At 38.8% G+C, this 14330-nt stretch overlaps 2 protein-coding genes across 3 annotated transcripts in view; one reads left to right on the top strand and one right to left on the bottom strand.

Moving 5' to 3' along the window:
- LOC124795199 (BRCA1-associated RING domain protein 1-like) overlaps positions 1-3869 on the top strand; it is a 202600-nt gene extending 198731 nt beyond the window's left edge. For both annotated transcript variants that reach the window (XM_047259106.1, XM_047259105.1), the window contains 3 exons: positions 2003-2112; positions 2210-2331; positions 3254-3869. In XM_047259106.1, coding sequence (XP_047115062.1) covers positions 2003-2112; positions 2210-2331; positions 3254-3595 — 574 coding nt within the window. In that variant the 3' untranslated portion in view covers positions 3596-3869. The remainder of the gene's footprint in view (positions 1-2002; positions 2113-2209; positions 2332-3253) is intronic.
- Positions 3870-4042: 173 nt separating this feature from the next.
- Positions 4043-14330, bottom strand: part of LOC124796311 (sorbitol dehydrogenase-like) — a 114575-nt gene continuing 104287 nt past the window's right edge. Inside the window, exon 7 of the mRNA XM_047260439.1 lies at positions 4043-4296. Coding sequence (XP_047116395.1) covers positions 4113-4296 — 184 coding nt within the window. The 3' untranslated portion in view covers positions 4043-4112. The remainder of the gene's footprint in view (positions 4297-14330) is intronic.

Genomic DNA, 14330 nt, shown 5'->3' with positions numbered 1-14330 from the left:
AGTTGCAGTAGCAAAGTACTGTCTATGGACATCAGTATTTTTTCTGCTACAGATCAATTTTCTAATATGTTGTTTCCATTCCATCTTGACTGAAGCCATTTTATTCTCAAAATGTTTCATATTTAGTACCAAAAGTATTCTGACTATATGACCTTAGAATAGCTGTTTGAATTTGTCTTGCTTCCTTCACCAATTGGGAATCTAGATTTTTCCACTAAAAAGTTTAAGCTGTTTGTTTCATTTCAAATGATGAGTGTCCATGTTTGAGGAGAATTTTGTGTAATTTGCTGCTGAATATGCTCTGTGTGTGTCCCCGTTCCGCCAAAAAGAAAATGTGCTAATTGCTGTAAACAATTGGTTCTGTATTTAAGTTTCAGTTTTTGCAGCTGGCTATTGTGTGAAATTGAGCTATTTTATGTGCTGTCACAATTGAAGTACCATAAAGCTTTTATTCTCACATCAGGAAATCTCATTCCAGAGACATTACTGCCAACTGATTTTGTTTGTACAATCTCAGCACACAAACTGGGTCTCTAATCTGTGCCCTACACCATTGCATATGCCATGTGTCGTTCTGTTCATGACTTTTTCTGTCTTATTTCTTTTTCTCTGTTTTCCATGTTTTTTACTTCCTTGTCACATCCATTCCTGATATCATGTTTAAACTTTTGAAGAACAATTTGGGTAAGCTATAAGTTGAAGTATGATTCTCTTGAAAGGAAATTATCGCTTTTCTTAAGTGTGTGCCATTCATTATAGACAGCTCAGTCCACAAGATAAGATGTGATGTATTATTCATAAAAATATTGTAAGGTTCCTTTGTGAAAAATTACATAAAACAAGGGAGAGGCAACCACTTAGCTATAGCAGATTAATGCACAGTAACACACAATAAAAAACAATGTTCACTCTAGCTTTCGAGCACTAGCTTTTATTCCAGCAATAGTCCACACATACTCGCATACAGTGTGTGTGTGTGTGTGTGTGTGTGTGTGTGTGTGTGTGTGTACTATTGCTGCAAAAAGAGGTAGTGCTCAAAAGCTAGTGTTGCACCATCGGGGAATATCCATATTTCTCCATAATTGCTTTCTTTGTGTTCTGCGTTCCTCCGCCATAGTGAAGTGGTCAGTGGGACAGACCCTTATGCAGGGGACCTGCGTTTGATTCCCTGTACTGCCAGGGATTTTTCATTGGTGGAAGGACCAGACCGAGATGCACTTAGCCTCGTGATGTCAGATGATGAGCTACCTGATTGAGAGGTAATAGCTCCAAGGTTGAAATCTCGTCAACAGTCCGGAATGTGGTGTGCTGAATGTATGCTGTTCCATACTGCATCTGATAATAAGACTGAGGATGACACGGCAGTTGGTCGACTATCACATGGTCTTCAGGGCCCGATTTTTAATACTTAATCTGAAATAAATGGGTTTAAATGTGCTGCCTCTGTCCTCTACATGCTTGCAATATGACACCTGTTTTACATGTTTCAACAGTGGAAAATCCCAGATGAAATGTAAAAATATTATGAAAAGGATAGTTGCTACTTACTGTACACCAGAGATGCTGAGTCACATATAGGCACAACAAAAAGAGTGTCAGAAGGTGAGCTGACACCCGGCCAACACTGGCCTTTGTTGGAAATAAATAAATAAATAAATAACACACACACACACACACACACACACACACACACACACACACACACACACACACACGACCACAGTGTCTGGCTTCTGAGGCCACACTGTGAGCAGCACTTTCACATTTTAGAACAGTTCGTAATACTTGTTCCATTTAATGGTTGTAGATGATTAATATATATCTCTCTCTGTGTGCTAGAGCCCCAAATTTTACTCTTACACTTTGGCTTTTCCTTGCTCACAATGTTTTGATATTACTCTTATCTATAAGTGGGTTTAATCTATCACCACCTTTGATTTAGAATGCTAGAAATAATACTGGTAATATGATAATTAATCCACATTAATTCAATCATTTACAGTTCTGAAGTTACTGCCATCTTAACAAACACTGAAGATGGACAAGTGTGTTCACTGACGTTACCTGTTCTTTGTGGTATCATGCAAGGGAAATGGATTGTTAGTTTTGACTGTAAGTATAATATTTTCTAATAATTTGCATTTCTTCAATGGAAATAAATTATAGATTTACCTTTGTTAATTTTCAAAAACTTAAACTTTTTTTTCAGGGGTACGCAAATGTACATCAGAAAATAAGATAGTTGATCATAAACCATTTGAGGCTAAAGGAACATTGGCTTTTCCTAATTCTGATGCTCCAAGGAAAGGAAGACTGACTAACATTCAGCAGGTATTAAACATTTCCTTCTTTAGATGTCAGTGTACTGCACTAACAGTGAATTTAGACATGGAGTAACAATGTAATACATTTGGTGGTAACGGTTAAAGACAACAGTTACAGTTTTAATAACTTACACTTCTTTTCTCTCCTTCAGTTACGTTTTGCTTTAGGAAGGAGCCTATGAAATTGATGATTGAAATTTGCCATTTCTTGTTCATTGGTTGCAATCTATATTTGTGCATTTACAGAATGAGGCACCCCACAAAGAGCAATAAAAAGTTACACAACTGTAGTGTTTGAATGCAAGACTTTTTTGGCTATTCAGAAATTAAGTAGGGAGCTTACCTATTCAGTAATAACTAAGGAAGAAAGATTCCCATGATACTATGTTAAAAGGACACAGTAATATATTTGAAAATAATTTTATTTTAGAAATGATTTTAGTTATTGATGATGCATACTTGTGTTTATTTTGTATCATTTCATACTCCTTATCCAGTGATTGGTCTTTTAGTTCTTACATATTCCACAGTCTGTACATATCTGTTGTATACTAGTATTTTTATTCATTGCTGACCCATTTTCTGAAACGGACCAAAACAACCCAGAGGATTGAGTGAAAGTTGTCTGTGGTTGCCATTGCAACTCTCATAAGTGATCTAAAAATGACACAGTTGGCTGTTGAAGTTCAGAAGTGACAATTTTTTTTTTAAATAATATTTGGCTGTTAGTGCTTGTGTGTCTGACACTGTATAATTTTTAGGACTTTTGATGAGAAGTGGTAATTGGTCCCCAAAATAATGATTTGAATATTAATTCAAATGTTTTACCTCATTAAGAAATTACATAAAATAGGAATATGTGATATCAAAATTATTCCTGTGCTAGCACGTAATCCCTAACTCAAGCATAAAAATCTTTTTCCTCCTAGGTTCCAAGCATCTTCAATGGCTGTTACATTTATGTTATGCATGGTGGAGTGTGTACTGTGCATGGATTGAACATGAATAAAAAAGATGTTACAACACTTATACAGATGGGTGGTGGGACAGTACTGTACAGGGAACCTAATCCAGAATCAATACCTGAAAGTGAGTGCACAGTTCCGTTCCATGCTGCTGGTGATGGTCCTCTGGCAAAGTGTTCACATTACATCATATATAAGCCAGGAAAAACAGAGCCTCAGCTCAAATACAACATGAAACATGTTAAGACTCTGCCAGTAGACTGGCTTATTTCTTGCATAGAAAAATTTGAGCTAAGTCTCCCTTAAAAGAAAGGATATGGGGCAGCTTTGGAAAAATCTCTTGGACTTGTGACTACAGTTGAATGTGTGGCACATGAGATAACTGCAGTGATGCATTTATTTGTTAAGTGTTAAATACTGTAAATGGAAAATACATGTACATATGCTGAACACTGTACAGTTTTGATGTTATTAGAGCATAACCAACATTTGGTGAGTTACTGTTGACATAGTGTTTTTGCACTGGCAATAATGTTATTTGCTTTGATGAAATAAATATACCTGAGGTAATAATCTTAAATGTTCTTTGTCATTAAATAATCAGCAGTATTTAATTAGCAATCTGATTATTTCTTTCTTATTTTAATGAAATACAGTTGTGTATACAATTGCAGTTGTCATTAAGCATGCTTCCAGTATTTGATTTTTCATTATAACAACATGTTAGTTTTTCTCAGTGATATAAAGGTGAACTTCTATAAATCTATTGCTTAATCACTGAAAATTTCAATGTTTATTGCTTCACTTTTTAATTATGTTTACATTATTCATGAGAAGTAAAATTCTCATTGCTATCCGAGCAGTATATCATAATTTTAATTGGATTGTCTTCTCCTGTGTGAGCTTTTTCAAATGCTTCAGCAATTTTTTTGAGAGGGTACTTATGTGTTATAAGCTGTTTGATGTCAACACCACCTGAAGCTACCATTGATAGAGCTGTTGGATACCTGGAAAAAAATTATCCTATTATTTTATTTAGCTCATCATTACCATTGGTAGTGGTCTCCTTTTTTCCTTCCACTTGGAATTCCTAAACATTAAACAATTAAGGTATCTGCACAGTTAAGGTAAGCTTATAAAGTTAGCAATCACATGTAACATTGATGGCCAAATGAATGAATAATGATGAACATAGGAAACATTTCTACTAGCGACATGATCAAAATGTACACTTGCCAACAAATCTCCAATCACAGACTTATCGATCCACAAGTTTCTTCTTATGTAGATGTTAGTAAAGTAATATATAAGTGGTATTTAATTATGTTATACATCTTTTTATTTTATTAATGTGTATGCCATAGCGCTGTAGAGATTCTGATTTCTCCTCTTCCCTGCCCCCTAGAATTATGACTAAAAAACAAAAATTACATTAATCAGACCGAAGCCTTGTAGCAGCAGCATCTGATGATGAGGCTTTGCAAGAGAGTTTCTCATCAGATTGCCAGAATTTGGTTTGAGGTTATGTGCTTCACACTGATCTGTACTGACTTTTTTTCTGTTATGTAGTAGTGCCTATATGTTTTCTTTGACTCTTGTAGCCAACAGTGTTAGGCACATTTCTCACTGAGGCGATACAGTATGCAACTCTCAATACAAAGCAGAAGCGACTCATATTGATGGAGTGTGTATAAACACAACTGAAGCAGCTTAACTGGCTCAGACTGACACAACAGTGATACAACAGCAATATGATTCTCTATCATATTGTGTGGCACAGCATGGAGTGCTATTTACTTCACGCAACTGTTTTGTATGATACACCGGGAGGGAAATTTCAAGCTGTGCAGTGTGCTTAAAAAAAATTGTTTTATTTAGATCAGGCAATGCTAGATCCGTTTATGTAGTTACTTTCTAAGTAAACCTTTCCTTAAAAAATTAAAAATCGCTGTTTTGGGATTCACATGTGTTCTGATATGCAGTCTTTCTTATTCAATTCTGAGGAAACTATATGGTAAAAAAACGTTGATATTTTGCAGATTATAGTCAGATGTCACAGCTCGATAATGAATTGATTTTCGTTTTGGTATTGCCCATTGCCTATAGTGATTGTGATACTTCAAAATTAAGTAAAGCACAGTGAAAATTTTGAAAAATTTGTAGCAAAAAATACAGTCAGTGCCAGTTTCCATATGGTGCATTTTAGGTTATATGAAACTGTGTACCAAATGTAGCTAACATTCAGAATGTTTTTAAAGCTGGAAGCAGGGCCGTATATCTTACCAGTCTCAAGTAAATATGTGACATATTTGGAAGTTGCCTGTGAAGAGGCGTGCAGCAACATGCCACACTTAAGGCTGCGTCTTGTTGTTTGTCGTATCGCTCCTGTGGGAACCTGAGTGTTGCGTAGATAGCCATCACATCACGTTATCTTTGTTGGAATCTGTTGTATCCCGTATCATATTGCTTCAATGAGACCCACACCTTGGCCAAGTCAGTTCCTGTCGTGTTGTCACACAGTAGTGTAATGAGTCCTTCTAGAGGCTTGGAGATAATTTCAATATTTAATCTTTGAAGCTGTAGAGCACCTTGGCGTGCTGAGGTCAGGGTCACATATTGTGTCTCAGCTTTGCATAAGACCACAGTCAGCTGTTCTGCCAGGACCAGAGCTCTTTGATATTTAAATAGATAACCAGTTGTTGATCTTCTGTCCTCATAATCTACGGACCAACCTGCATAACAGTAACCAATTATGAGGCAGTCCTCCTCTTTATAAAATGGTGGATTCACAGTCTTGATACCTTCTAGATATCTACAGCTCTTTTTGACTGCCTGTCTGTGGCATTTCCTGGGATCATTACAAAAGCCACTTGCAGTACCTATTGAGTAAGATAGGTCCAGCATTGTTCCTACTTGAGCGCATCCATTAACTTTATTACTTCATGATAGTGTATGTTCTTCATATTATTTTGCCTTGCTCTGTTTTTGGACTCATATCATGAGTGAGGACATTATTATTGTCTAGTGGCACAGGTTTATTGCAGTCTTTCTTGTCAAATCTGTTAAGAATTTGGCTCGCCGTGTTGGTTATATGCACAAGCAACCTTCCATGCAGTTCCTAGTTATATGGATACATAAACAGCTAATGGGTACTTGAAGAACTTCCTGCTTGAACATTTCTTACTTTGATTTTGAATATTTCTTTCTCTTGTATTGTTACTGAAAATTAGCATACCATCCACATAAATGGCAACTATTAAAATATCTGAATCTTGATTTTTGCGTGTGGATCAGCTATTGACCTTTCAGGGTTTAGATTCAACAGTGTACTATGAGGGAAGATCGGAAAGTAATGCAAAATAATTTTATTGCCAAAAAGTTTAATAGGTAACAAAATAAAATAAAAAAAAATTACAAGTGAACTTACATTGTTTACCTACTTGTATACATAGTCACCAATCTTTTCAACACATTTCTCCCATCGTGGTGCCAGTTTCGATATGCCCCTTTCATAGAAGCCTGGTCTGTTGGAGTTTAGTCAACTGCAGACTGCTGATTTCACTTCCACAGCTGTCGCAAAGCATTGGCCGGCTAGGAATTTCGTCGTGGGACCGAACAGGCGAAAGTCCAACAGTGCAAGATCCGGACTGTATGGTGATGCTGGAGCACCTCCCACCCAGATTTGGTGATTTTCTCACAAAAACTAGCAGCAACATGCAGCTGAGCATTGCCACGAAGAAGTTTGACACTGTTAGCATTAATGTTGTGGTGTTTGTCATGTAGGGCACAACACAACTTAACAAAAGTTTTAATGTAGGCTGTAGCATTCACAGTGGTCCCACATTCAGCAGAATCCACCAATAATGCATTGAGTAGTCCCAGAACACTGTCACAAGCACTTTCCTAGCAGACCGAGTCACTTCAAATTTTTTTCGTATTGGGGTACCAGAATGCTTCCACCATAGAGGCATGCACAGGTTTGGGCTTGTGATACTCCCACGACTCATCGCCAGAGACAATTCCTTTCAGAAAGTAATGCCGTTCTGTGGCGTGATGCATTAAGTGATCCAAGCTTGTCATCATTCACTGGCCCTTGTGGTTGCCTGTCAAGTACTTAGGCACCCAGCAAGCACAAAATTTACAAAATTCTAATCTGTTGGGAACAGTATCGTACAACACACTGTAGGAAATGTTGAACTGCTGTGATAAGATTCGCAGTTGCACACGCCAATTGTTCAAAATTGCTGCCTCAGTGGCTTCGACATCCCGCAGGGTTGCACCTGGCACCGGCCGCCTGGAGTGTTTAGAATCACCGAGGTCCAGACGGCCCTCTCAGAAGAGTGCGCACCACCTGGAGACACTGCAATGGTCCGTACAGTCCTCCCCATACAAACGACACATGTCTCTTGAATTTGTCTCTGTTTATGCCCTTTGGCCCACAAATACTGAACTACGCTTTGCTGCTCTTCACAAGTTGACAACAGTACCATGTGCGCCACGTTTGTTTCCTAGTTCAGACTTCTCTCGCTAGAGCTGGACTTGAAAACAAAATACCCTCTGTAGAAAAAACTTCAAACTATATCGTCGTGAAATTTCAACATTCCAGATGCAGTGCCAGGGGGGAAGAACAGTCTTGCTGTCTTGGTAACTGGCTCTTCTTCTGGAAGCTTCATGTAGATTACTTCATATAAGTCACATTGTAAGAAAGCCGAGATAACATCTAGGAAATCGATGTCAAGATCATATTTAGCAGCCACAACAAATAAATACCATAATTAGTCATTCCTTATAACTGGTCATATTTTTTCATAATAGTCCAGATCTTGCTTATGAACACACATTTGTATTACTTTCCACATTTGATAACATGCAATGCAGCCTTCTAGTTGAGTTGTCATTATTTCATTCTGTTTCTGTTCCGTGAATAGGATGAACAGTCAACTTGGTTCCTTCTACTCGGTTTCTTCTTCATACTGTTTAGAAGTATCTTCCTTAAAAATAACATCTTTTGTTTTTATGTTTCTGTGCCTGATTGGTTGAAAAAGCCTGTATGTTTTTGGTTCTGTACGGTATCCTACCAAGAATTTTCTCTAGTTCAATGAGTTCTTCATAACCCATGCAATATGAACCCCTCCAGCGGCAGCTTTTTTGAACTACACAGATAGGAATTACGTTTGCAACACGTACCTCACTCCCGTAATCCTCCTGCCCCCCCTTCCTCTGTCATGTCGCTCTCCCAGTCCATTCCTGCACTTTGTCGCCATCGTGCACGGCACTAGCTTACCGGCTCTGGTGCCCGTGCCTCTCGCCCGTACCCTGTGCACCTGCCACCTCCTCCTGAGCTGCCAGTCTTACCTCCTCATCTCCCCCCCCCCCCCCCCCCTTTCCCGCTTCCTGCCTTTCTTTCCCTCAACCCACCGCAACTGATACAACCCACTGTCACAGTCCCCCTGCAATTTAGGTGTTGTATGTTGTAGCTTGTGATAGGATTTGTGCAGAAGCTAGCAGTTTTAAATTTTTTTTCTGTGCCTGTCTATGAGCTGAACGCGTATGACATTCAGTGAAGGGTCTCATTTACTCCTAAAGTATTTGCATCCTGCCAGAACTATCTATACCAAATTATAGAAATGTTATCTAAAGTATTAATTAGGAATATAACATACATTGTACCTATGTAGTGGTAAAATAAAAACTAGATTAACTGCGATATTGAATAAAATACTGTATGGTGTATATAATATAAAAGCAACTAATTTAAAGATATTGCAGCAGTTACAGTAACCTCACATATTAAAGTATTACATTAAAAACGTTTATAGATGAAAATGAGACACGTGGTGTAACGCCCCAACGACCACCTTATAAAGTCAATTAAAAAGGAGCATGAAGTGGGGAGGGTTGTCTTGGCGGTTGCGACATCTTTGCCGATGGGCTGGCACCGGAGAGTTTTGTCAATAACTACATTGTACACCACTGAGCATATTTGTTAGCGATAGAGAAAGAAGAAACATCGCATTTCAGCAATGGACAAATATCCATGTGACAAATATGAAATTAATATCTTAAAAGTTAAGTCCAAAGTAATGTCATCAGAGATAACTTTTATGTGGAAGAGAGTTGTAAGCGCAATGAAGAAATTCAATGCGCCTACAATGCTCTTCCACAGAAGAAGTCGTTTGCTAGAACTACAGATCAGAACAGAGCAGTTCTGATCTGAATTATTGAGATTGCGAATCATGACGAGATTGTTTTCGAGTTTAGAAGTGTTTGTTGCGTGACGGGATTCACGGCTTAAGAAACTGATTTTATGAACTGAGAAGGAACAGATAGACTCATTTAACCGTGCACTACAGGTTAATAAAATCTAATAACGGAATTAGTGAACATTGGACTTGACTTTAAATTAGTTGGACCTTTAGGAGAAGTGAACATTCTATGAAAGAATACACGCAGTTAGTCTTGAGTAGGACCCAAGTACATGACATCATGAAGATAAAACAATTATACTAAAGTGTTGAGTTGTGGTAATTGCCAAGAAACTATAACTCAATCGCACTGACTTAACTAAACTATTCCGTGTGCGTGTGGTGTGGGAGTTATAACTATTTAGTGACAAAATAACAATAAGCTGTTCGTTACCAGTTAAATACCCGGTGTGGACTACATCATTAAATAGTTTGATAAATGACTAAATCAACGACTACTCATGAAAGACTATTTCATTGAAGTGCAAATATTCACATCATTAGTTGAGAAGTGAACTTTAAAATATTTTCGTATTACGACACAATCTTACAAAGACTGAATCAAAGAGTATCTCTGGATCTCGCTGCATACCAGCACAACAATTCCATAGCAACGAGACAACAGCGTAAGAAAAAACTGTTAACTAAAATATTTCCTCGCAGTCAGTGGTGTGTGCTATGCGAACGAGAGAAGAATTAATACCTACTGCAAATCTGGGCAATTAACAATACAATATTAATAAAAAGCATCAATTATACGAGTTCGCATAAGTGGAAACGCTGCGGACTTGTAATTGAGATATGACGACTACGCGAGGAACGCCTTTTCGGAAGTTTTTCAGGTTTTTTCTCCCGTTAATCCATGGGGACTGACGTTATGTCGCATCGTGTCTCTAATCTGCCGTGAGAACTGTGGCAGTAGCAGCTCTGCGGCATCGACTACATCAGCACACGGTTGGAGTCCGGGGGCACACTCCACAGTGGGCAAAAGTAAGTAAACTGTTTATTATTTCAAAACTAATTGCTATAACTGTTGATACATTTATCCAACAATGAGGCAAGACAGTCAGTGCCTTCAAGGTAAAATTTTTGTTGTTGCATGTGGAACTACGATTGTACCCAGGCATGCTCCTCTTCACCTGAAGCAAATTGATGGCCACGAATATCTTTCATCAGATCTCTAAAAATATGGAAATTGCATGTGGAGAGATCAGGACTTCTATACAGGATGCGCAAGGGCTTTCCAATGAAACTTCAGCAGTGTAGCATGCCAGCTCTGGGGAAGTCACGATACCCCCACCCCCTCACCTTCACCTTCCCCTTCATCTTCTTTAAATAGAAGAATACCATCTAGTCCAAATGCCAAGGAATGTTGCAGATGCTACCATTCTGTTGCAGGATAGTGCCCACTGACGTGCCAGTGCTGTTGTTTAGACTATGCTGCAGAAGTTTCAGTAAGGAGCCATTACACATTCTCCATACAGTCCCGATCTCTCCCGACGTGATTTCCATATTTTTGGAGCCCTGAAGAAAGACATCTGTCGCCGTCAATTTGCTTCAGGTGAAGAGGCACATGTGAGTACAGCTATGCTTCAGTAGGCCACCACAAGCATTTTTCCATTAAGGCATTGCTCTTCTCTTCTTGTCTCACAATGGGATAAATTTATTAACAGTTGTGGTGATTACTTGTGAAATAATGTTTATTTTACTTACTTGTTTTCTATCTGTCACATTTTCATTTGACAGACCCTTGTAATTAAAGTGCAGCTACTCACAAAGGTCCAGTGTGGGCTGTAATTTTCGTATGACAGTGAAACTTGGTAGTTTTTCAAATGTGTTAATGCAGAACTGATTTATGCTGGGAAAAAATTAGTTCCTTTGTGGCAACGAGTTGCAAATCTGGTGCTGTAAAGCATCTTGTCAATGTCCTGTGGTGCTGATACTGAAGAAATTGTGTAGTGGTGGCTAATAATAAAATACACTTTATGGCTTTCTCACTTCTTTGACCATTTCTGCTCACATCCTGTTCCTAATACATTTAATATCGAAACATTTCTATACATCTTTCTTGCATTTACAGTGCCAGATTTGCACCTGGCAGCCAAAATTGGTACTAGGTTTTATCCAAGCATTAGTTTGTTCCGCATTAACACATTAGCATATCCACAAAGTTTCGCTGCCACACAGTAATTACCGCCTGTACTGGACCTCATGTATTACTGTATTCAAAAATGAAAGTCTATATTGTACTGGAAATTGTTTTACTTTATGTACATTAGAATGGTGCCATACATACTTTACCAGTTACTTGCTCTTGTCACCTGAGCATAGGCTCACACATGACATTTTTTGGAGACCAAGCAGCTGAGCTATAATAATCAACAAGACATCCAAAAGCACTGTTTGTGTGAAATCCAGTTTGTTACTTTCATTTATTGACCCATGTGACTGACATGGAGACCCGATTGATATGCTGACACCTAGAAAGCCACTGTAGTGCCCTGTAGAGCTCCTTAGTATGTAAAGTATATGATTTCGGGCAAGACATTTGATTAGATGGAGTAATGCTTGGAGGAAAAAAGAAAAAAAAAGCCATTTTCCGTAAGAAGATTTCATCAGAAGTGTGAAAACAAGGACATTAAAATCAAACTGAGAAACAACACATGAAATGAAGAGGTAATAGAAATACTAGGGAAAGGTTAAAACTGGAAAGCACTCACCACAGGAAAGCAGAGGTTAGTGGAACATTTGCTAAGGCATGTGTAATAGTTAACTTGGCGAAAGAAGAAGCAATGGAAAGGAAAAATTGTAAGGACAGACAAAACCTCATGATGCTATATAGGTTACTGAAGATGATGGGTGTGATAGTTATGCATGAATGATAAAATCTGCATGAAATAAGAAAACAACACAAATAAATAATTATATCTGTATTTCTCAGAATGCTAGGAAAGTACCATGTGTTTTAGTAAGTACAATGTGCTCGAAGGATGTTTTCTCCTTTGTTTCCTTTGTTGAAGCTCTAGATGGAATTGTCTGTTTGCCTCACTCAGTGTCTTTCTATTCTGTCTGAGAACTTCTGCAGTGCAAATTTATGTTTAATCCAGTTTCTGTTGGATTTGTTTTTCATCGTCCATTATTTCACAATAAGTATTTACACTGCAATTCATACAATTGCCATCAATCACAATTTCCCAATATACTGATTCAGTGCAAGATCTCTGGCTTTTGTAGTAGTCTGTCCAACTACTTCAGTCAGATTCAAAAAATAGCTGGAGTTATTAATTATGACACTTGAGTTGAGGCTTGTTCAACACACCTTCGTCACTCATTCCCCGACAGCCAGTGAGCGTTCCACAGTGTTCTGAGCATTCCGCTGTGAATGTCATAAACAGTGCCATCATTAAAGTCATAACCAGTGCCATCATTAAAAGTGATCATAATGATTATTTAATGAATTTGTATTACATTTGTTGGGATACTACATAAGCAAGTGAGAGACAATGTACAGGACACACATTTTCTTCAAGCGCACGTGTATGACCTTATAGCAACTTTCACTTGGAACCAGCAACAATGCAAATCTCATCCATGCCGCAACCTGTGCAAACTGCCATCATTCATGAATTTTACTATAATGTTTATTTTAACTAGGTACATTGTCCGCGTGAGAAGAGAATATCATTTCTGATATAATTTGTGTGACAGAAACTGTGTATCAAGACATACTGTTACCAGGCTAAAATCAAACAATGGAAAATCCAGGATGGAACGTAACAATATTATGAGAAGGGAAGTTGCTACTCACCGTATAGCGGAGATGCCGAGTCGCAGATAGGCACAACTAAAAGACTCTCACAATTATAGCTTTTGGCCATTAAGGCCTTTGTCAACAACAACACACACACACACACACACACACACACACACACACACACACACACACAAACACACACACACAACTGCAGTCTCGGGCAACTGAAACTGCACTGCGAGCAGCAGCACCAGTGCGTGATGGGAGCGACGGCTGGGTGGGGGTAAGGGGTACCCTGCAGTGGGGAGGGGTAGGGACGGGGCAGACAGTGAAGTGCTGCAAGTTAGATGGAGGGCCGGGAGAGGTGGGGGGAAGGTAGTGGAAAAGGAGAGAAATAAAAAGACTGCGTGTGGTTGTGGAACGATGGCTGTGTAGTGCTGGTATGGGAACAGGGAAGGGCCTGGATAGGCGAGGACATTGACTAACGAAGGTTGAGGCCAGGAGGGTTACGGGAACGCAGGATGTGTTGCAGGGAAAGTTGTCACCTGTGCAATTCAGAAAAGCTGGTTTTGGTAGGAAGGATCCATGTGGCACAGGCTGTGAAGCAGCCATTGAATTGAAGGATATCATGTTTGGCAGCGTGTTCAGCAACAGGGTGGCCTGCTTGTTTCTTGGACACAGTTTATCAGTGGCTATTCATGTAGACAGACAGCTTGTTAGTCATGTAGCTTCATATTTTTGTGGTGCAAAGACTGTTGAATTTATGTGTCTGCATGCCCGAAATTTTATGGAACAGCTTGTTAGTTATCATGCCTACATAGAATGCAGCACAGTGGTTGCAACTTAGCTTATAAATCACATGACTGGTTTCCCAGTTAAGTTCTGCCTTTGGTGGGATAGGTAATGTTAGTGACTGGACTGGAGTAGGTGGTGGTGGGAGGATGTATGGGGCGGGTCTTGCATCTAGCATTCCCCTCGTAACTCAGTATTACCCAGGACTGGAGCAACTGAATTACATTCTCCGGCAGGGTTTTGATTACCT

This window comes from Schistocerca piceifrons, chromosome 4 (assembly GCF_021461385.2).
Source record: "Schistocerca piceifrons isolate TAMUIC-IGC-003096 chromosome 4, iqSchPice1.1, whole genome shotgun sequence".
Lineage (NCBI taxonomy): Eukaryota > Metazoa > Arthropoda > Insecta > Orthoptera > Acrididae > Schistocerca > Schistocerca piceifrons.
The sequence above is the reverse complement of the archived record's forward strand: the minus strand, read 5'-3'. Positions and strand labels throughout refer to the sequence as shown.